This window comes from Gouania willdenowi, chromosome 21 (genome assembly GCF_900634775.1).
Source record: "Gouania willdenowi chromosome 21, fGouWil2.1, whole genome shotgun sequence".
NCBI lineage: Eukaryota > Metazoa > Chordata > Actinopteri > Blenniiformes > Gobiesocidae > Gouania > Gouania willdenowi.
In genome coordinates, this window is record NC_041064.1 from 327,501 (window position 1) to 352,500 (window position 25,000).

The 25,000-nt window shown below is 40.1% G+C and overlaps 2 protein-coding genes across 7 annotated transcripts in view; both read right to left on the reverse strand.

Annotated features, from left to right (window-relative positions):
- The window catches only part of LOC114455040 (golgin subfamily A member 6-like protein 22), a 40,348-nt gene extending 26,004 nt beyond the window's left edge, over positions 1-14,344 (reverse strand). The window contains exons 1-8 of the mRNA XM_028436044.1: positions 14,089-14,344; positions 8,546-8,700; positions 5,040-5,210; positions 4,688-4,755; positions 4,434-4,599; positions 3,726-3,832; positions 3,415-3,651; positions 1,356-1,409 (exon numbers count right to left, since the gene is read on the reverse strand). Coding sequence (XP_028291845.1) covers positions 1,356-1,409; positions 3,415-3,651; positions 3,726-3,832; positions 4,434-4,599; positions 4,688-4,755; positions 5,040-5,210; positions 8,546-8,686 — 944 coding nt within the window. The 5' untranslated portion in view covers positions 8,687-8,700; positions 14,089-14,344. The remainder of the gene's footprint in view (positions 1-1,355; positions 1,410-3,414; positions 3,652-3,725; positions 3,833-4,433; positions 4,600-4,687; positions 4,756-5,039; positions 5,211-8,545; positions 8,701-14,088) is intronic.
- Positions 14,345-15,757: 1,413 nt separating this feature from the next.
- LOC114454829 (thrombospondin-type laminin G domain and EAR repeat-containing protein-like) overlaps positions 15,758-25,000 on the reverse strand; it is a 24,775-nt gene continuing 15,532 nt past the window's right edge. For 4 of the 6 annotated variants that reach the window (XM_028435618.1, XM_028435617.1, XM_028435616.1 and 1 more), the window contains 8 exons: positions 21,900-22,017; positions 21,717-21,831; positions 20,199-20,379; positions 20,009-20,061; positions 19,761-19,937; positions 19,498-19,676; positions 19,170-19,271; positions 15,758-16,174 (listed from right to left, as the gene is read on the reverse strand). In XM_028435618.1, coding sequence (XP_028291419.1) covers positions 16,021-16,174; positions 19,170-19,271; positions 19,498-19,676; positions 19,761-19,937; positions 20,009-20,061; positions 20,199-20,379; positions 21,717-21,831; positions 21,900-22,017 — 1,079 coding nt within the window. In that variant the 3' untranslated portion in view covers positions 15,758-16,020. Of the gene's footprint in view, positions 16,175-19,169; positions 19,272-19,497; positions 19,677-19,752; positions 19,938-20,008; positions 20,062-20,198; positions 20,380-21,716; positions 21,832-21,899; positions 22,018-25,000 lie in introns of those variants that run through there. The other 2 variants (XR_003672636.1, XM_028435619.1) reach the window with 2 other exon arrangements.

A 25,000-nucleotide genomic window follows, 5' to 3' on the forward strand; every position in this document is an offset into this window, starting at 1 on the left:
AAACAATCAAACACACAAAGAACCGTCAAACACCATCATACACTCACACTACCGTGGGAACAGAATTGCTCACTCTTTCCCCAGCCTCCCAACCAATCAGCACTCAGAACACATGTAAACAAAGACACACATTGGCAGAGAAAGCTGCAGTAACCATGATGCCGTCAGGCCATGGGAAATCTCAGCATCAGTCAATCACTGAATATACACAGTGGAAGATTTTTTTTTTTTCTTTTCTTTTGTCTGCACATGATGTCAAAGGTCAACACTACAAGAAGTGCATTTTTTTAACACAGCAATGCATGTTTTGTTATTACAATTAAATACATTAATTTATTTTATTGCATAATTGTGACCATCACCAGCCCTCCCTAAGGAAGGGTAAGAAACACTTTATTATAGGGAGAATATAAAAAGGGAGAGCAGTGTTACACCTGGGTGAGGGGGTGGGGGGAGGGGAACAGGAAGGAAGGATTCAAGGTAGTAAATGTAAAGGGTGGGAAGAGTTGATTATTGTAAAGTGAGATGTGTAGTTGTAGTTGTGTATATTGTGTTTATAGTGTTGTGTAATCAATCCAGTCTGGTGACCAGTGTGAAGCTTAGGTATAATGGTGGTGGACAGAGGGAAGGAGTGAGTGGTAAAACCTAAAACTGGTATTTAGGATCAACGTGTCTAAAGTTAAGCCCAGTTTTATCTACAGTCTAAGACATGTCAGTGTATCATAGACCAGTGTATGTGTAAGAACCACTACTGTAAACCCAAGAGCTGCCCTGGACCTGAAGATACAACCAGGCTAGCAGAAAGAGTGGGGGCCAAGCAGCCCCAGGTCACCCCCCCAACGGCCGAGCAGCACCCCAGATGCCCCTAAGATCCCAAGCCGAGAGGCAGCCACCGCCCCCCACCCTTTCTCTGGTCTTTGGTGAGAGCAGACGTGTTTTCCTTTGCTCCGATAACACGACCTTGGCTACAGCTGGCTACAGCTGAACAGCCTGAACAGCCTGAAAAACTGGGCCCAAGACTGAAGGAAAATGGTGAAAAAACCGCAGGGAGGCCCTTCAGAACCCAATTCAGGTTTGGAAGAGGTCAAGGAGATGATACGCGAGGGTCTACGAAATCTGCCGAGATAAAGTCGTTGGAAAAGACGCTGGAAAATTCACTGGAAAGACTACAAAGCGAAACAAAGGTACTGAAAGAAAAGAATGAAAGAAATGCTGAAGAGATAAAATTGTTGAACGCGAGGGTTGAACAGCTGGAACAAAAGGAAAGAGAGAAAGATGTCATCATCACAGGCCTAAAGATAAAACCCAGGAGTGACGAAGAAACAAAATCGATTGAACAACAGGTCATTGACTACCTGAAGTCGAAGGACATTGTCCTGAACCCTGACAACATCAACTCCTGCCATCTCCTGCCAAAGAAAAATGATACCAGAGCTGTAAAAATAACCTTCACGAATATAAAATTCAAAGGAGAAATAATCAAGCAAGGAAACAAACTCAAGGGAACGAAGGTGTACATCAATGAAAACCTGACGAAACAAAATGCAAGCATTGCATGGAAAGCACGCCAAATAAAAAACGAAGGAAAGATAGTGAAGACTTGGTCAAAAAACTGCAGGATTTACATCCAGGAAGAAGAGGACGGAAAACCAGTTCTCATCAAAACGATGGACAACTTGGGAAAATACGAAGGATCCACCTAAACAACAACATTACTGATGGTAATCATGGATATGGACCCAGATCTATATAAACACTGGAAACAAAACTCAGACTGTGATTATTTTACGGAGACCGAATTAAATGTGGAAACCAAGAGTAAAAAAGGTCTGTCATTTATTCATTTCAATTGCTAGGTGGTGGGGTGATTAAGGATTACATTAAATTTAAATTCAAAGTGTTTATTGTCATATGTGCAGTTAGAAACACGTTTTTTTTTTTATACAATGAAATTACTGCCTTGCTTATGAGCTGGGATATAATAATGTGCTTATACAAGTTAAATCTGGAAAATACAACACTGCCAATAAAACTAACAACAGCAGTTAGAAACACGCTTATGAACTAAGATATATTACATTAAAATACTACTTTGCTTGTGAACTGGATGTGGTGATGTGTTTATACAAGTTGGATCTGATCCCATCATCAGACAGTGGAAAATACAACACTGCCAATAGAACTAACAACAGCTGGATTACCCTTGATGTAGAGACAAAACAAGGTGACATTGTGGATGAAAAGGGAAGAACCTTCCAAACACCTTCGAAAGAGGAACTATTCTTGAACTGGAGGAATGCTAACAACGTCTGGCAGGGAACAAGGCCAACACAAACAAAGATAGAGGACAACACTGACTACAGATGAGAATACACAAAAAAGGACGTTCAGAAGAAATCAAGAATGTTTTGACCAGAGAGACATGTAAACCCATGTAAATCTGCGATGGTAAAACAAGGGACGGGACCCGGATAAGCAAACTGCTTCTCTCGTCTCCTTTTTCGGCATGTACAAAAAATGTAAAAAAAAAAAAAAAAAAAGTGAATGTAACCATGTCGGAAATAAACTGAATAAATAAATAAAATAATACACACCAGAGATAGCACCAAGGAGCAGAAGACCCAGCGTATCCCGCACCGACCCCAACCCCCAACCCCAAGGCCCCCCAGCAATATCCACCCCACCACCCCCGCACACAACCTTCCCGAGCGGAGGGCCCAGGGACCGGACCCCAGGCCAGAAGGACCCGGAATAGAAGCAGCACCTGGAGCAGCCGGCCGCCCAGGGCAACAAGGGGATGCTGCATGCTGCACCGTCTGCCCCCAGGCGCACCGACCGAGCACTGGTAAGCCACTGGGTTACCAGCGCCCTCTGCTGGTCCAAACAAATATCTGACGTAAATCAGTGCAATGACGGTTTTTTTTTATTTTTTTAAAGTCCAATTGTTAAGGCACAAAATACATTTTCAGTTGCACTTTTAAAAAGAAAAAGAACTATTATGCAGTTTTGTATTGTTTACTATAGAACCAGAATTTAAATAATAAGCTTCTTCTTCATTTGTATTATTCCTTTATTTATTTCAAGATTTATTTTTAGTTAAATTGCATTGATTTGAATAGTTTATCAAGGGATTGTTTTGACAATAAAAAATAAAAGGAAGATAATACAGTATTTTCTAGTTTTTTCCCAAAAAAATAAAGGAATATTTTTCAGTCATCATTTGTCTACAGTCCCATTTTGTAAAAAAAAAAATCGTAAAAAAAATCGTATCGTGAACCCAGTATCGTGAATCGAATCGTATCGGGAGTTGAGTGAATCGTTACATCCCTACTGGTTAGTATGAGTAGTACGTTAGGATGACATCATGTCTATGCTGATAGACTAAGTGTAGATGACGTGAGTGGTGGAGTTTACCTGTTCTCTAGTCTTAACACCTCAGACTCATGAAGGTTCTGCAGCTCTGACATCTGCTGATCCTTCAGCTCCTCCAACGAGAAATGACCCAGAGAGTCCTGGTCCTGGTCCAAGGACGGAGAGGAGGGACAGGGCCCCATGGTGGAGGAGAGACAGGGCCTCAGCGTGGAGGAGACCCAGTCAGAGAAGAGGGATGAAGAGAAGCGGGCCAGCTCCGCCCTCAGCTGCCACAGGTCCCTGCAGGACACACAGCTCACTGATTGGTCCCCTGACAGTGACAGCAGAGCTCTGATTGGATGAACAAGCCTCACCGGTCAGCTGACGTCTTCAGCCAATGACAGTGACTCTTCAGATCCAGCACAGAACGCCACAACGACAGCAGCCCTGCATGCTGCTGCTTAGCAACAGAGGACTGGGCCTGAGTAAACAAGGTAAACAAAAATAATAAGCATGTAAACAAACAGGTAACTAAATAAAAACAGTAAGCAGAGTAAACTGAAATGTAAACAAGCAGTAAACCAGGTAACTGTACTAAATAATGAGAACGTGTGTTAAACGAAGTCTGGTCGCTGCTATCTTGGATAAATTGGTTCCACGTTTGCTGAGTCATGATAAAGAGACAAGGATTGGTGAAGTTGTGGATGTTTGAGATAAGTAACGGCTTTCTGAAGAAGACCATGAATTTAATCACAGAATCATTGATGAAAGTATGGATCACATCAACAACGTATGAAGAAATGAAACATGACTCAGCAGCGCTGCTAAAGGCTGGCAAACATTAATGCATCACTAACTCAAACATATACAATTAATAAGGTTACAGTGAGAGGAGGTGGAGCTAATCACTTTTATAAATCACTCATTATTACATATATTATTTTTTAAAGTTTATCTATAATATATATATATACACTACTACATTCTACTCATATATCGTATGTAACATATAAATAACGTTTAATCCCCAGGTGTAAACGTAGTGACGTCACCACAGAGCGTCTGTACGTTTGTTTACTTACTTCTCTCTCTTTCTTCCAATCATCTTTTCTTTGCTCCGCCTCCTCCACAGCTCTTGTCCAATCAGCAGTGAGCTTCTGGAGGTCCTCCCTCAAAGTGCTGTTGGCCTGTTCTGATTGGCTGAGCTGCTCATGGACCAGCATGTTAGTGTGTGAAAGACTGAGTGACCTGCACGCACACATATACACACAGTAACCATGGTGACAAGTGACATTAACCATGCCAACAGTAACCATGGTGATAGAGGTCCACCAACCTCTGCTGTTCCTCCTCCAGCCTGATGAGGGCGCTCTCTAACGAGGCACTGAGGTCCGCTTTGATCTGCTGCAATAAGGACCATTAATCAATAATGTTATTGATCAGCACCGGTAATATACATTATTATTGATCAGCACTAATCAATATTATTATTGATCAATCCCAATAATCATTATCATTGATCAGGACCAACAGTTAATCATAGATATTGATTTGCACCAATAGATAATCATTATTAATGATGAAAACCAATAATCATCATTATTGATCAGCACCAATAAATTATCACTATTATTGATCAGCACCAATAGATAATCATTATCATTGATCAGGACCAAATGATGCCATACCTCAGTGTGTAGATCCAGATGTTGACACCTGTCCATGTACTCTCTCACCTTGTTCTGGAGGCGGTGGACGAGCAGAGCCTGACGAGCCTCTCTCTCATTGGCCTCCCTCAGGCTCCGCCTCCACCTGATGCTCTGATCTTCAGTGAGGGAGGGGCGCAGCGCCTCCTCCAGCTGCACATGACACAGGTCAGAGGTCAAAGCTTTAAGTTTCTAATGTTTATATTAACAGATTATTAACGATTATTCAATCATTTATTTGGCTCCGCCCACACATAGCTCCACAATGGGAAGGAGACGAGGCTGTCGTCATGGCAACATAAGATCTGACCAAGATGGCGCCACGGATGGCTGCTGTGGTGCGTTGGTGCGCACTTTTTTGTCTTGTTTTTGTCGTAAAATCCGCTTTTTTTTTTCAGCAGAGGTCGTCGGCTGCAATCTGCCCTCCCTCCAGGACCTGTACCCCTCCAGGACCTGTAACCCTCCAGGACCTGTACCCCTCCAGGACCTGTAACCCTCCAGGACCTGTAACCCTCCAGGACCTGTACCCCTCCAGGACCTGTACCCCTCCAGGACCTGTAACCCTCCAGGACCTGTAACCCTCCAGGACCTGTAACCCTCCAGGACCTGTAACCCTCCAGGACCTGTACCCCTCCAGGACCTGTAACCCTCCAGGACCTGTAACCCTCCAGGACCTGTACCCCTCCAGGACCTGTAACCCTCCAGGACCTGTAACCCTCCAGGACCTGTAACCCTCCAGGACCTGTACCCCTCCAGGATTGTGAGGTGTGCAGGAAAGATTGTGGCCGACCCTCCCACCCTGATCATTTCAATCTCTCCTCTCTGGAAGGAGGTTTGGGTCCATCAGGACCAGAACCTCCAAAAATAAAAACAGCTTCTTTCCCTCTGCTACCATCCACATGAACACACCCCCACCACCACCACCCTATCACCACCTCCATGGGTTAGGGTTAATGATTAATAATGATTAATAATGACTAATAATGACTAATAATGATCAATAATGATCAATAATGATCAATAATGACTAATAATGACTAATAATGGTCAGTAATGGTCAGTAATGACCAATAATGACCAATAATGACCAATAATGACGAATAATGACGAATAATGACGAATAATGACGAATAATGACCAATAATGACCAATAATGGTTAATAATGGTTAATAATGGTTAATAATGGTTAATAATGGTTAATAATGGTTAATAATGGTTAATAATGACTAATAATGACTAATAATGGTTAATAATGGTTAATAATGGTTAATAATGGTTAATAATGGTTAATAATGACTAATAATGACTAATAATGGTTAATAATGGTTAATAATGGTTAATAATGGTTAATAATGACTAATAATGGTTAATAATGGTTAATAATGGTTAATAATGGTTAATAATGGTTAATAATGATTAATAATGGTTAATAATGATTAATAATGACTAATAATGACTAATAATGGTTAATAATGGTTAATAATGGTTAATAATGATCAATAATGATCAATAATGATCAATAATGATCAATAATGACTAATAATGACTAATAATGACTAATAATGGTTAATAATGGTTAATAATGGACTAATAATGACTAATAATGGTTAATAATGACTAATAATGATAATAATGATTAATAAATGGTTATAATGACTAATAATGATTAATAATGACTATAAATGACTAAAATGGTTAATAATGGTAATAATGGTTAATAATGATTATAATGACTACTAATGGTTAATAATGGTTAATAATGGTTAATATGACTAATAATGGTTTAATTGACTAATACTGACTAATATGATTAATATGACTAATAATGACTAATAATGGTTAATAATGGTTAATAATGCTAATAATGATTAATAATGACTATATGTTAATAATGTAATAATGGTAATAATGATATACTATTAATAATGATCATATGACTACTAATGATCAATAATGATCAATATAGACTAATAATGATTAATAATGATAATAATGATTAATAATGATAATAATGGTTTAATAATGATAATATGATTAATAATGACTAAATGATTTAATAATGACTAATATATGTGTGTGTATGATGTACTGATTCTATAATGACATAATGATCAATAATGATTAATAATGACTAATAATGATTATAATGATTAATAATGATTAATAATGATTCTAGATGATTAATAATGATCAATAATGACTCATAATGGTTAATAATGATTAATAATGATTAATAATGATCATAATGACTAATAATGGTAATAATGACTAATGACTAATAATGACTAATAATGATTAAATAATGACTAATAAGTAATAGACTAATAATGACTAATAATGACTAATATGATCAATAATGATAATGATTATAGACTAATAATGACTAAAATGGTTAATAATGATCAATAATGACTAATAATGGTTAATAATGATCATATGACTAATAATGGTTATATATGATTAATAATGATTAATAATGATCAATAATGACTAATAATGGTTAATAATGACTAATGACTAATAATGACTAATAATGATTAATAATGACTAATAATGACTAATAATGATTAATAATGACTAATAATGACTAATAATGATCAATAATGACTAATAATGACTAATAATGACTAATAATGATCAATAATGATCAATAATGATTAATAATGATTAATAATGACTAATAATGACTAATAATGATCAATAATGACTAATAATGATTAATAATGATCAATAATGACTAATAATGGTTAATAATGATTAATAATGATTAATAATGATCAATAATGACTAATAATGGTTAATAATGACTAATGACTAATAATGACTAATAATGATTAATAATGACTAATAATGACTAATAATGATTAATAATGACTAATAATGACTAATAATGATCAATAATGACTAATAATGATTAATAATGATTAATAATGATCAATAATGACTAATAATGGTTAATAATGACTAATGACTAATAATGACTAATAATGGTTAATTATTAATAATAATGACTAATAATGGCTAATAATTATTAATAATGACTAATAATGATTAATAATGACTAATAATGGTTAATTATTATTAATAATGGTTAATAATGATTAATAATGATTAATAATGATTAATAATGACTAACAATGACTAAATGACTAATAATGACTAATAATGGTTAATTATTATTAATAATGACTAATAATGGTTAATTATTATTAATAATGACTAATAATGACTAATAATGGTTAATAATGGTTAATAATGACTAATATTGATTGATAATGATGTCTAACAATAATACATTTCATATAGTGCTTTTTGGACACTCAAAGTCACTTTACAGAATTAAGGCATTCTTATTTCACTCCACACTTAGTGGTGATAAGCTACCATTGTAGCCACAGTTTCCCTGGGGCAGACTGACGGAAGCAAGGCTGCCATAGTGAACCATCGGCCTCTCCGAAAAATTGATATTGATAATAAATATGATTACCCTCTCCATCAGAGCGTTGCTGCGTGTCTTGAACTCGTCTCTCTCTGCTCTAGTGTCTGACAGCTTGTTTTGGAGTTGATTCACTTCCTGTTTTAGCTCCGCCCTCTCCTTCTGCCAGCCAATCAGCAGCTCTGCCTCCATAATATCAGCCTCACCTGATTGGATAAAAAGGAGCAGTTGGTGAGACACACACTTCCAAGATGGTCATGTGTTTTTGTCCAGGGGTGAGGGTCAGTGTGGAGGAAGGATGTCATCACGAGGAAGTGATTCAGGAAGTGAGGGAGTAGGGATGGAAGCCGTGGCGTGGAAAAAGCGTTCAGAGCATTTTCTCTGTGAACCAGGACAGGAAGACCAAGGTCAGATGGTGGTTTTACTGACTTCATAAATAACGCAGTAGGAGAAATTAAAACTAATCAAATAGTACGCAATGGTTCGTTACTAGTGTGTAGAGATAGAGATGAGTTTGACAAGGCAAAAGTGGAAAAGATTGGAGGAAAGTGTGGGCCAGAGATAGATCATATCATATAAAGAAGTGGTTTGTAAAATCCCAGCATGTGTCTCAGAGGAGCTGATAATGGATACAATGGGTGGAGCCCAGATAATGGAGGTGAAACCATGGAAAAGTACACGTTTCAGAGATAGGTGTGCTGTGACATTTAAAGGAGAGGCCTAAAGTGTTGATGGGGTATCTGAGTACCCCCTCTGCTCAGGTGCTTTATTGTCAAAGGTTGGGGAACATTGCAGTGGTGTGTGGGAGATGTTCTGGTGCTAAACCAAAGTGTGCTAACTGTGGTGGGGAGCATAGCTCAGCATGTAGTGGATGTTAGGAGAGTGAGACAGACAGAGTTTACAGGTTCCCACGGCACAGTGCACAAAGAATCAGTACACTTACTGCTTGTGAAGGATGTAACACAAAAAAAAGCTTTGTTCTCTTGATGGTAGATGACGTCATAAACTGTTTGGCCCAAGTTGTCAAGATAACTAAAAAAATAATTGTGAATTGGGGAAAATTCCTGGGGATCACAGATCTGGGTTGAGAAGAATTTGGACATGTGTGAGTGGTCTCCGTTCAGTCGTAACAGATGTTTGTTTTGGTCTGAGGACACTGTTTAGTAATAACTGTTCAGTGGATGGAGTATAAACTACTAATAAACCACATGAAGAAGAAAAAGAAGACAACACACACACACACACACACACACTAGTAACAAAGTATTATTAGTATTACTGTTTCTTTAACAGTGTTATTTACTCTATCAGAATGATCAAAGAGTTTATTGATACAGAAACGTATCAATAAAGTGCACCGGCACTTTTTGAGAACGTGATCAGCTTTAATCATCATCACCTGCTCAGTGTTCGATCTGTTATGTCTGGCTAACAGAGAATAACTCTGTGTCTGTGTTGTAACTTAGTTCTTTTTATTCCAGTCTTTTTGTCCGTGTCTATAGCTACACAGTCAGCTAGCTACCTCAAGTACAACCGTTTCAGTGGGAACTTCTGCTTTACAAAATAAAAGTCAGTTGGAACAACTTTATTAGAATGTTACATTCAAACATCATCTCATCTGATCTATAGAAGATAGGATCATTTAAATTACATTAATTTAGACTAAGCTGATCAAAACTTCATTAATTCATTCATGCAAGATGGCGCCGCGGATGGCTGCTGTGGTGTGTTGGTGCGCACTTTTTTGTCTTGTTTTTGTTGTAAAATCCGCAACTGGCTTCTCTTATTCAAGAGAAGAGCTCTTGAATGTCAGGGCAACAACCCCGAGAGATTTATTCCCCACTTTCATCGCTTCCTCTGTGGATTTACTGGACATTTTACTCAAAGGTGCGCTCACCTTTGCTCACGCAGTGAAGCGCCGGAGGAGAGGAAAAAGAGCCGGTGCGCTTGTGCGCCTCCGCCAGCGCGGCCGACGCACACCGTTACCGGGGATATTCCTCTCTAACGTGCGCTCACTGTGTAACAAAGTGGACGAACTCCAGCTGCTGTTGGGTAGAAACAGAGACTTCTCCTCATCTTCTGTTCTGTGCTTCACGGAAACGTGGCTGTGTGGAGCGGTACCGGACTCTGCGCTGCAGTTGGCCGGCTTCCAACTTCACAGAGCGGACCGAGACGCGGAGCTCACCGGGAAGAAGAAAGGTGGAGGAATCTGCTTTTATGTGAACAGTAACTGGTGTAACGACGTGACAGTGATCCTCCAGCACTGCTCTCCTCACCTGGAATCCTTTATTATCAACAGCAAACCCTTCTATTCTCCCCGTGAGTTCACTTCATCCATCCTGGTTGGTGTGTACATCCCACCGTCAGCTGATGTGTGTGAGGCACAGCGCACACTCGCCGACCAGATCCTGTGCATGGAGCGGACCTACCCGGACTCTTTTATCATTGTGCTTGGTGACTTTAATAAAGGGGACCTCTCACACCAGCTCCCCAAATATAGACAATTAATTAAATGTCCGACCAGAGAGGAGAAGACACTGGATCACTGTTACACCACACTAAGCAGTGCTTATCACGCCGTTTCCCGTGCTGCACTGGGCCAATCGGACCATTTGATGGTCCATCTGATTCCTTCATACAGACAGAGGCTGAAGCTCTGTAAACCTGTGGTGAAGGAATCTAAACAATGGACCAGTGAAGCAGTGGAGAAACTCCAGGAGTGTTTGGACTGGACTGACTGGGATGTTTTCAGGTCTGCGAACAGTTCTCTGGATGAGTTTACAGACGCTGTGACGTCCTACATCAGCTTCTGTGAGGACAGCTGTATTCCATCAAAGACCAGGGTGAGTTATAACAATGACAAACCCTGGTTCACAGCTAAGCTCAGAGGGCTGAGGACAGACAAAGAGGTCGCTTTCAGGAGTGGAGACAGAGCCAGGTACAGAGAGTCGAAGTACACGTTTGAAAAGGAGGTGAGAAAAGCCAAACGTTTGTACTCAGAGAAGCTACAATATCAGTTCTCTGCAAATGACTCGGCTTCTGTCTGGAGAGGCTCAGGCAAATTACAAACTACAAGCCCAGAGCTCCTGCTGCTGCTAACGACCTCTGCCTGGCCAACAGTCTGAATGAGTTCTATTGTAGATTTGACAGACAATGGGACAGACCTGACTCCAACCCCCCTCACACCTCTGACCAGCCTCACTCCAACACCTTCACCCCCCACATCAAAGCTACAGTTTCACCCCAGCTGCCTACAGAGGCTCTCTCCCCTATCTTCCCCCCCTCCTCCCCCCCTCCTACAGAGACACCTTTCTCCATCAAAGAGAGAGATGTGAATAGACTTTTCAGGAGACAAAACCCCCGTAAGGCTTGTGGACCGGACTCTGTCTCTCCTTCTACCTTAAAGCACTGTGCTGATCAGCTGTCTCCAGTGTTCACAGACATTTTTAACACCTCACTGGAGACATGCACCGTACCAGCCTGTTTTAAGGCCTCCACCATCGTTCCTGTCCCTAAAAAGCTGAGGATCACAGGACTTAATGACTACAGACCCATCGCTCTGACATCTGTGGTCATGAAGTCCTTTGAACGCCTCATGCTCTCCCACATCAAGGACATCACCGACCCCCACCTGGACCCCCTGCAGTTTGCCTATAGATCCAACAGGTCAGTAGACAATGCTGTAAACCTGGCTCTCCACTTCATCCTCCAGCACCTGGACTCCCCAGGCTCCTACGCCAGGATCCTGTTTGTGGACTTCAGCTCTGCTTTTAATACTATAATCCCAGCTCTCCTTCAGGACAAGCTTTCCCAGCTGAACGTGCCAGACTCCACCTGCAGGTGGATCACAGACTTCCTGTCTGACAGGAAGCAGCACGTGAAGCTGGGAAAAACCATCTCTGCTCCCCGGACCATCAGCACTGGATCTCCTCAGGGCTGTGTTCTTTCTCCTCTGCTCTTCTCCCTGTACACCAACAGCTGCACCTCCTCTCACCAGTCGGTCAAACTCCTGAAGTTTGCAGACGACACGACCATCATCGGTCTCATCGCTGATGGAGACGAGTCCGACTACAGGTGGGAGACAGACCGGCTGGTGTCCTGGTGCAGCCAGAACAACCTGGAGCTCAATGCTTTAAAGACAGTGGAGATGATAGCAGACTTCAGGAAGAACCCAGCCCCCCTCACCCCCCTCACCCTGGGAGACTCTACAGTGAGCTCTGTAGAGTACTTCTGCTTCCTGGGGACCATCATCACTCAGGACCTCAAGTGGGAGCTGAACATCAGCTCCCTTATCAAAAAAGCTCAGCAGAGGATGTACTTTTTGCGGCAGCTGAAGAAGTTCAGTCTGCCAACAAAGATGATGGTGAACTTCTACAGCTCCATCATCCAGTCCATCCTCTGCTCCTCCATCACCATCTGGTACGCTGCAGCTACGGCCAAGGACAAGGCCAGACTGCAGCGTATCATCCACTCTGCAGAGAAGGTCATCGGCTGCAATCTGCCCTCCCTCCAGGACCTGTACGCCTCCAGGATTTTGAGGCGTGCAGGAAAGATTGTGGCCGACCCCTCCCACCCCGGTCATAAACTGTTTCAATCTCTCCCTTCTGGTAGGAGGTTTCGGTCCATCAGGACCAGAACCTCCAGACACAAAAACAGCTTCTTTCCCTCTGCCACCATCCACATGAACACACCCCAAGTCACCCACTGAACCCCCCCCCCCCCCCCCACCCGATCACCACCTCCACCAGCTTGATACCTGCTGCACTGTATATATATATATTTATATTTATATTTATCCTATTTATCCTTTATTCTCTATCTATCCTTTATTTATCCCTCATCCTTTATATTTATCATTATTATTATTATTATTGTTGCTGGGTTGTGCTTTGTTGTTCTGTTTTTATTTCTTTTATTTCTTTTTGTTGCTTGTTTTGTGCACCAACCACCAAGTCAAATTCCTTGTACTGTCCTCAAAACTGTACATGGCAAATAAAACATTTCTGATTCTGATTCTGATTCTGATTCTAATTAAACCTGATCAGATTTAATAAACCATTAATCCCTGAGAGGAAATCAGGTGATATTAATGCTGTTCTCATACATCTTTATATGATATATAAATAATGAAAAAGGAGCAGTCAGAATAATACATGTCAGTAAACTTATAACTTATATCTACCTTTTAATTGTATCTTTATTTTTGGACATACATTTGTTTAATTAGGAGTTTTTTTCTCCTCACAGGAGTTAAAAACTAATATTTTCTTTTTTAAAAATGATAAATATTTCTAAAAAAAAAAAAAAAAATGGAATTTAAAAAATTTAAGTGGAAAAAAAACGGAATTTGTAAAAAAGAATCTAACAGATTAAATCTGAACACTACAGTCACTAACACTATATAAACACGTGTAGTGACACACACTGTCACCAGACTAAATGGTGGTTTGTTATACATTCACACATATATACCTGCACACGCCTAATCATTGTTTCTAAGTGTTTACATGTCACGTAGATAGTGATCGATACGTTACACTCAAAGTGTGACTGATATATATGACACACACACACACACACACACACACACTGACCTACAGACGGTCCGTAGTGACTCAGTAGTTTTATCTCCGTAGCTTTACTGCTTCCTGCTAAACTTTGAATTTGCAGCCTGACCTTTAACCCGGAAACACAAAGTTAGCTCTTCTGTAGTCATGTGACGTCATGTGACGAGGCTTCGAAGCGTGTGGATGAATCCATGAAATATATACATATATATATATATATATATAAATAAAGGCTTTATTATGTGATATCTATAGTCATATGTCTCACTAAACAATCCTTTGACGGAGCAGATCTTTCAGATCCTTTCAGCGCATGCGCGACGCGTAGGCTACGTCACTTCCTTCACTCGGACTCAGTACAACAGAGCTGCTGAGACGTGATATTAGAATATAAACCGACCATATGACGTTTGTTAAATATGTTAATAATACACATGTAAATATGTGACTGTTTTACGGTGTTTTTAATTGTTAATTAAAAACAAAAACACAATACACAACATTGACAATCAAAAACCAAACACAAAATAAGATCAAAACCAAAATAAAATAGAATGCACTGACAACACAAATTTAGAATTCTTATTAAATAGTAAGGTTTCAATTTTTTAATTAGTACATGAACTGATGTAAAATAGGTCGAGACGTGTTTCACGCATGTGTTGAAAGGATCAGGCTCCTGAAAACATAGACATTATTATACGTATAGGTGGTTTACCACTGATGTCACATATCCCATGATCCTCTCTGATTCGCTTGGATCCGCCATCTTTTATGTATACAGCTGCATAACGACACATATTCAATGGTAGATTCATGTGATTTTTCCCAAATTTATCAAGGATGAAATATTCCAGATAGAACTAGGTATCGCTGTATGATAGAGGAGGCGGGGTTAACCCTGACAGTAATAGTTAAAATTGGAGGCTGATGTAGGAATGAGTATAAATGACACAAACATGGTGAACTACTAGTTACTCAATCTAAACTTTGTAACACAGACAGATGAAGGCGTATAAAAACCTCTCATACATTTATGTGTGGATGAGGAATACTGTAGTTAAAGAGATTCATAAACAAAGTAAAATGATATTAACCAGGGTATGTACATGTGACCATATTTTATAATTATTTTTTAGATAATAAAAATAATAACTCTAACAGACATAGAGTATGATAATCATAGACATGGTGCCTGTACAGAAACTGGTGATGATATTTTCATCTACGCTAGATTCAAGATTGTAACAGTCATATGTGTAACTGTTGTACTATTATTATATTATGATTCCTAAAGGAAATTAGTGAGTGAATACTTTAGTGCAGCCTGTGGACCCTTTAATCACTGTAGTGTAGAAATGTAAAATATTACAATACTAAAACTATATTTAGAATAATTGTTAGATACTTAGTGGAAGTATTTACAATATTCAGAAAGCTTTTTATTCACCAAGAACAGTTTAAAAACAGAACAAGGAATTTGACTTGGTAATTGGTGCAAAGAACAGAACAACAACAAAAACAATCATAATAACAATAGTAATAATAATAATAATAATGTCCTGTTACAAAGGAACACCAGGGATGACATAATAGTATTGATAGATTGTTGTTTACACAAGACTTTTCAGTCACTAAGTGTTCCTTTAATACACCTTTTTAAAACTATTTTAATCAAGTTATTATTTAAGTATCATGTAAAGGATCCTTATCATGTAATAAATATGATTTATTATTACTGATTTCACTGTGTCATTTCTTATCTCTGTCCTCCATGTGTATACCTATGTACAGTATATATCTATATATATATACTACACACACACACACACACATAAACACACACACACACACACACACACACACACACACACACACACACACACATAAACATACACACACACACACATCCTGAATGTTAGTGACTCATTGGGGTCAGGGGGGGGTCATTGTGACCCTTCAGTAGGTCCTGAGTCTGAACACCTTGCTGAGCCTGGAGGTGGCGCTAGAGTAGAGCAGGAAGGACCCCTCCTCAGTGGTGAAATGTTCCCAGTCTGTGCAGCCAATGGTGGGCAGAGAATGGACCGCTACGAAGCCCTCGTAACCTTTCCACCTATAACACACACACATTTATATATATAGATTAGGGATGTAACGATTAATCGTAAGGCAGTTAAAAATCGATTCATAGGTACCACGGTTCACATCGATGCTCTGAAAATTGAATCGCAGTACTTTTTTTAAACAGCAGAGGGCGCTATATATTAATCCTTCCAGAAGCGGACGTTACGGGCGGAATCTGCTACTATTTTCTTTCTGGCCGCCATTTACTGTTAAACATGCTCATAAATGATTCTTTACTCCTTTAGCACCGAAAGAATATCTGTAATATTACGTGAATATCTGTAAAAGTCATGTTTTTCTATTAGCTCTGTCTGCTAGCATAGCTTCTTTTCTTCACTGGTGGAATAACTGCATGCCAACCGACCACTGGGTTACCAGCGCCCTCTGCTGGTCTAAACAAATATCTGACGTATATACAGTAAAATGACTGTTTTTTTTTTGTTTTTTTTAAGTCCAATTGTTAAGGCATAAAATACATTTTCAGTTGCACTTTTAAAAAGAAAAATAACTATTATGTAGTTTTGAATTGTTTACTATAGAACCAGAATTTAAATTAATAGGTTTCTTCTTCATTTGTCTTATTCCTTTATTTATTTCATTCAAGATTTATTTTTAGTTAAATTGCATCATTTTGAATAGTTTATCAAGGGATTCTTTTGACAATGAAAAATAAAAGGAAAATAGTACAGTATTTTCCCCAAAAAAAATAAAGGGATATTTTTCAGTCATTTGTCTACAGTCCCATTTTGTAAAATAAATCGTGAGAAAATTGTATCGTGAACCCAGTATCGTGAATCGAATCGTATTGGGAGTTGAGTGAATCGTTACATCCCTAATATAGATACATAAATTTAGAAATACACACAGGGTTGGGGTTAGCAAAAATATAAATGTAACACTTGTGTTTTTGCTCCTATTTTTCATGAGCTGAACTCAAAGATCTAAAACATTTTCTATAAACACTAAAGACATATTTCTATCATGATAATGCTGCAACATGAGGCCGTGCATGATCATGCAGCAACATCTAAATTAATGACATCTGTGGCATTGATTAAACTCAACACTTTTAGAGTGGACTTTTATTGTGGCCACCCTGAGGTAGCAGCAGTAACCATGCTGTCTAATCAGCATGTTGATGTCACACCTGTGAGGTGGGAGGGATTATCTCTGCTCATTAACACACATTTACACACATTATCATCAATATTTGATAGATATATGTCTTTAGTGTTTATAGACAATGTTTTAGATCTTTGAGTTCAGCTCATGAAAAATAGAAGCAAAAACACAAGTGTTACGTTTATATTTTGGTTCAGTGTTTATACACACATATATAAACACATATATAAACACACATATATATACACACATATATATATATATACACACATATATATATACACACATATATAAACACATATATAAACACATATATAAACACACATATATATACACACATATATATATATACACACACATATATATATACACACATACATATACACACATACATATACACACACATATATCTAAACACACATATATCTAAACACACATATATCAACACACACATATATAAACACATATATAAACACACATATATAAACACACATATATAAACACACATATATAAACACACATATATATACACACATATATATACACACATATATACACACACATATATATACACGCATCTATATACACACACATCTATATACACACACATCTATACACACACATATATACACACACATATATATACACACATATATATACACACACATCTATACACACACATATATATACACACATATATACACACACATATATATACACACATATATACACACACATATATATACACACATATATAAACACACATATATATACACACATATATAAACACACATATATAAACACACATATATATACACACATATATAAACACACATATATATACACACATATATAAACACACATATATAAACACACATATATAAACACACATATATATACACACATATATACACACATATATAAACACATATATAAACACATATATAAACACACATATATATACACACATATATATATATACACACACATATATATATACACACATACATATACACACATACATATACACACACATATATCTAAACACACATATATCTAAACACACATATATAAACACATATATAAACACACATATATAAACACACATATATAAACACACATATATATACACACATATATAAACACACATATATATACACACATATATATACACACATATATAAACACACATATATATACACACATATATATACACACACATATATAAACACACATATATAAACACACATTTATAAACACACATATATAAACACACATATATCAACACACATATATAAACACACATATATAAACACACATATATAAACACACATATATAAACACACATATATAAACACACATATATCAACACACATATATAAACACACATATATAAACACACATATATAAACACATATATCAACACACATATATAAACACACATATATAAACACACATATATAAACACACATATATATAAACACACATATATAAACACATATATCAACACACATATATAAACACACATATATATAAACACACATATATAAACACACATATATAAACACACATATATCAACACACATATATAAACACACATATATATAAACACACATATATAAACACATATATCAACACACATATATAAACACACATATATATAAACACACATATATAAACACATATATCAACACACATATATAAACACACACATATATAAACACACATATATAAACACACATATATCAACACACATATATATAAACACACATATATAAACACATATATCAACACACATATATAAACACACATATATATAAACACACATATATAAACACATATATAAACACACACACAGGTACCTGTAGATGACACTGTTCAGAGAGTATGATGATCCATCGTGAGAATTTGCTACAACCAGAAACTTCTGATCACCGACAGTGAAGAACTCCCAGTCCACTGCACTACACACACACACACACACACACACACACAGGACATGTACTTTGATGTGTCGTTGACTTCTGTGTAATCAGTTCTTTTTTTAATAATATGTTCAGGTTTCATTAACTCATGTGTGTTAATGCAAACACTACTATGTGGAAGTGAAGGACACAATAGCAGACACCTCTGAGGAAGACTGGCAGTTGAAAGTCAGAATATGTCAGGAGATAAAGTGTGTGTGTGTACCTGTGTGTGAGGATGTCCTGGTAGTAGATGAATGTGTGTGTGAGCATGCTGAGCTCATACACAGTAGAGTTGATGGTGTAGAGGGGGGGGCGGCCCCCAGAGACCAGCTGACTGTTGGCCACCACCAGGAATACACGGCCGTCCACCTCAAAGCTCTCCCAGTCTGTGGCCCCCACTGTCTGAGGACCACACACATGTAGTTATGGTGAGCAGAGCTCCTCCCCATCCTGTAGCTCCTCCCCATCTCACTCTCACACTCTTACTGGGATGTTCTGGAAGGTCTGGAAGCGTCCATCCAGCCACACATAGACAGTGGAGCTGATGACGGTGGTCCGGCCATCAAACGTGTTGGCCACGGCCAAGAAGTGGAAGGAACCGGCCGTGAAAAACTCCCAGTCGTACGCTCCAGATGTGGAGAGGGTCTGGTTCTCCTGGAACATCTGGAGGACACGGTAGGAATGGGTCCTATAAGGTTCTACATGGTTCTATAGACACACACACAGATGCTCACCTGTGTGTCAGGGTCCCACCTGTAGATCACACTGTGGATGTTGTGTTCTGAACCTGAAAGCACACACACACACACACACACACTTCACTGCACACTCACTGACACCAGAGGGTGACAAACAGCTGCTGATAGCTTTCTCACACATGCACACACACACACACACTGCCCCCTACTGTGTGTATGTGTGTACCTCTCCTGTGATTGGCTACTATCAGGAAGCTGTGGCTATAGATGTTGAATGCCTCCCAGTCCAGAGCAGAGTGAGTTTCTAACGTCTGAAAACGAAGAAATCGTTTCCTCCGTTTGTTCCACCTGTAGATGACTGACACTTCCTGCTCCGCCTCTTTGAAGTTAGCAACCACCAGGAACATCTGACGCACACACACACAGTCAGTGTTAGTGTGTAGCTGAATCATTAAACATGGGGCGTGATGTTAAACCGTCTTTTGAGCTAAAGATGGTAGTCAACATGAGGTTTACCATGTGACATAATAAGTAGTGTTCCTTAGAATCAGAAACACTAGACACCATCATCAAAGGTGGTCAGCTACAGGGTGGTCAGTCCTAGAACTGTTTCATGCTCTACTGTCAGCAGTGGAACAAACTAACGTTAGAGTTGGTAATGATGGTCTATATTCTGTAGGTCTATAGTCTGTAGGTCTATTGTCTGTAGGTCTATTGTCTGTAGGTCTATTGTCTGCAGATCTATGGTCTGTAGGTCTATGGTCTGTGGGTCTATGGTATGTAGGTCTATAGTCTGTAGGTCTATTGTCTGTTGATCTCTGGTCTGTAGGTCTATAGTCTGTAGGTCTATGGTCTGTAGGTCTATGGTCTGTGGGTCTATAGTCTGTGGGTCTATGGTCTGTTGGTGTGTAGTTTGTAGGTCTATGGTATGTAGGTCTATAGTCTGTAGGTCTATTGTCTGTAGATCTATGGTCTGTAGGTCTATGGTATGTAGGTCTATAGTCTGTAGGTCTATTGTCTGTAGATCTCTGGTCTGTAGGTCTATAGTCTGTAGGTCTGTAGTTTGTAGGTCTATGGTCTGTAGGTCTATGGTCTGTAGGTCTATGGTCTGTAGGTCTATAATCTGTAGGTCCATGGTCTGTAGGTCTATAGTCTGTAGGTCTATTGTCTGTAGATCTCTGGTCTGTAGGTCTATAGTCTGTAGGTCTGTAGTTTGTAGGTCTATGGTCTGTAGGTCTATGGTCTGTAGGTCTATAATCTGTAGGTCTGTGGTCTGTAGGTCCATGGTCTGTAGGTCTATAGTCTGTAGGTCTATAGTCTGTAGGTCTATGGTCTGTAGGTCTATAGTCTGTAGATCCATGGTCTGTAGATCCATGGTCTGTAGGTCTATAGTCTGTAGGTCTATGGTCTGTAGATCCATGGTCTGTAGGTCTATAGTCTGTAGATCCATGGTCTGTAGGTCTATAGTCTGTAGGTCTATAGTCTGTAGATCCATGGTCTGTAGATCCATGGTCTGTAGGTCTATAGTCTGTAGGTCTATAGTCTGTAGGTCTATGGTCTGTAAATCCATGGTCTGTAGGTCTATGGTCTGTAAATCCATGGTCTGTAGGTCTACGGTCTGTAGGTCTATGATCTGTAAATCCATGGTCTGTAGGTCTATAGTCTGTAGATCTATAGTCTGTAGATCCATGGTCTGTAGGTCTATAGTCTGTAGGTCTATGGTCTGTAGGTCTATGGTCTGTACCTGTCCCTGGATGCTGAAGCTCCTCCAGGCCCTGGCCTCCTCTGTGCTGATGTTCTGGTAGAGTTTGAAGGACCCAGAACTCCACCTGTAGATCCCTGACCCTGGACTGGAGTCTCTGTTTGTGTTGGGGAGGGGGGGTCAGTGTTACCATGGATACGCAGAGGACAGGGGCACAGGGAGTACCTGTTAGCAGCCGCCATGAACAGACCCTCAGAGGGGATAGAGAACACCTCCACGTCAAAGGTCTCAGACAGAGTCAACACGTCCTGGTAGTCCTCCACATAGTCCAGTCTCTGCTGATCTGACACACACACACATTTAAATGAAATACTATATGTTTATGTACATGAACATTCACAGCAACAGTTTAGTTCCAGGGTTATTTCACAGAAACAGGTCTGACACTCTTTCACTTCTTCTCCTGAAGTCCACTGTCATCTCCACAGTCTTGAGCGGGTTCAGTTCCAGATGTTTCTGACTGCACCAGAGATCCAGCTGTTCCACCTCCCGTCTGAAGGCAGACTCGTCCCCATCCCTGATGAGACCGATGACGGTGGTGTCGTCTGCAAACTTCAGGAGTTTCACAGAGGGGTTCCCTGAGGTGCAGTCATTGGTGTAGAGGGAGAATAGCAGTGGTGAGTGTGAGTGACCGGGTGCCAGATGTGATGCTTCCCAGCCTTACTTGCTGCTTCCTGTCAGTCAGGAAGTTGGTGATCCACTGACAGGTGGAGGCCGGCACTGTGAGCTGGGTGAGTTTCTGGTGAAGGATGTCCAGGATGATGGTGTTGAACGCAGAGCTGAAATCCACAAACAGGATCCTAGCGTAGGTCCCTGGGGAGTGGAGGTGATGCAGGATGTGGTTCAATCCCATGTTGACTACATCCTCTACTGACCTGTTTGCCCGATAGGCAAACTGCAGGGGGTCCAGCAGGGGTCCTGTGATGTCCTTCAGGTGACTCAGTACCAGCCTCTCAAAGGACTTCATGACTACAGACGTCAGAGCAATGGGTCAATAGTCATTGATCCTGTGATGGCAGGTTTCTTTGGGACTGAGATGATGCTGGAGCTTTTGAAGCAGGAGGTACTTCACACAGCTCCAGTGATGTGTTGAAGATCTGTGTAAAGATGTGGACCAGCTGCTCAGCACAGGCTTTCAGACAGGAAGGAGACACTCTGTCTGGTCCATAGACTGTAATAAAAAGATGGACAGGACGTCCTCCTGAGAAAGTGAAGCTTTTATTGTTAGAGCTCCCCCTGCTGACTGGCTGCAGTATAGGTCATAAGCCCCGCCTCCTCAATGATGGACGTTGGTCAAACTGTAAAGTTAATATACTGGTCACATATTGATTTTCCAAAGCTAAACTCTGCTGTGATCATTAATTATTATCACCATACATTGGGTTCTAGTCATCATTTCTCTGTGAACTTTGTTTTTGAGGTTGAAAAACGGGATTTGACGTCATATATGATGATGATTGACAGCCGTGGATCTTGCGTAGCTCTGTGATTATCAGTTAGGTCCTGAAGGAAAGCTGAGACACCATTAAACTAGATATTAGAGTGTAGATAAATGGTGGTTTAGTTCTAACCTCTGTGATCTGAACAAGACGTTGGTAGAATTTCCAGTGGGAAAGATACGTATGTTCTTGATGTAGCTGGGCTGTGTAAGTCATCGGGGTAGTACGGTAAATGGGCGGGGCGTGTTACCAGGGCTCCTCCCACCGGCCCTACTGCACAGACTCTGGCCCCAAATGATGATAAATTTGCAAGAAGGCAGCGCCTCTACGCGCCGTATTTTGGCTTCAAGAACGTTGCGTGGGAACAGCTACAGTACACTCCCACTGGTCTAGACCTGAAGCCTTTCTGATTGTTAGTTTCTTAAATAGCTGGCATACATTCTTTTCACATATCTTCAGGGCCAGTGAGGGGTCAGAGGGGGGCAGGAAGGGCAAATTTTGTTGAACTGTAACATGGGGTTGTAATTTGTGGAGCTAAGATCGTTGATCATTGGGGTTATTTTGATGCCCAGGTAATTGAATCCGGGGCCCTTTGCTAAGGGCTGTCCGTTCCCTGTATGACCGCAGCAGGAGCCTGGTTCACATTGCCGGCAGTAAGTCAGACCTGTTCCCAGTGTATGTTGGTCTCCACCAGGGCTGCCCTTTGTTACCGGTTCTGTTCATTACTTTTATGGACAGAATTTCTAGGTGCAGCCAGGGACCGGAGGGGGTCCAATTTGGGAACCTCAGGATTTCATCTCTGCTATTTGCAAATGATGTTGTTCTGTTGGCTTCATCAAATCAGGACCTTCAACATGCACTGGGGCGGTTTGCAGCTGAGTGTGAAGCGGCCGGGATGAGGATCAGCACCTCCAGATCTGAGGCCACGGTTCTCCACCGGAAAAAGGTGGCTTGCCTCAAGTGGAGGAGTTCAAGTATCTTGGGGTCTTGTTCACGAGTGAGGGTCGGATGGAGCGTGAGATCGTTAGACGAATTGGTGCGGCGTCAGCAGTGATGCGTTCGCTGTATCGAACTGTTGTGGTGAAGAGGGAGCTGAGTCGGGGGGCAAAGCTCTCGATTTACCGATCGATCTACGTTCCTACCCTCACCTATGGTCATGAGATTTGGGTAATGACCGAAAGGACAAGATCTCAGATACAGGTGGCCGAAATGAGTTTCCTTAGCAGGGTGGCTGGGCGCATCCTTCGAGATAGGGTGAGAAGCTCAGTCACTTGGGAGGAGCTCGGAGTAGAGTCGCTGCTCCTTCACGTTGAAAGGAGCCAGCTGAGTTGGCTCGGGCATCTGTTCAGGATGCCTCCTGGTCGCCTCCCTCAGGAGGTGTTTCAGACATGTCCTACTGGGAAGAGGCCTCGTGGGAGGCCCAGGACACGCTGGAGGGACTATGTCTCTGAGCTGGCCTGTTGTTGCTTCGGAGTCCCCCCAGAACAGCTGGTGGAGGTATACGTGGATCGGGAGGTCTGGGCATCTCTGTTGAGACTGCTGCCTCCGTGACCCGGTACCGGATAAAGCGGAAAAAAATGGATGGATGGATGGATGGATGGATGGATGGATGGACCCTCTCAAGTCTCAAAGCTAGAGCTTTGGCCAAAATATTTGTGTCTGAATTCAAGAGTGATATGGGTCTGTAAGAACCACATTCAGTTGGCAATTTACTTGTCTTCAAGAATAGAGTAATAAGGGCACTTTGTAAAGAAGGGGGGAGAGAACCTGTTTTAAATGACTCTATATATACAGCTAACAATGGGCTTTTTAATTTGTCTTGAACTA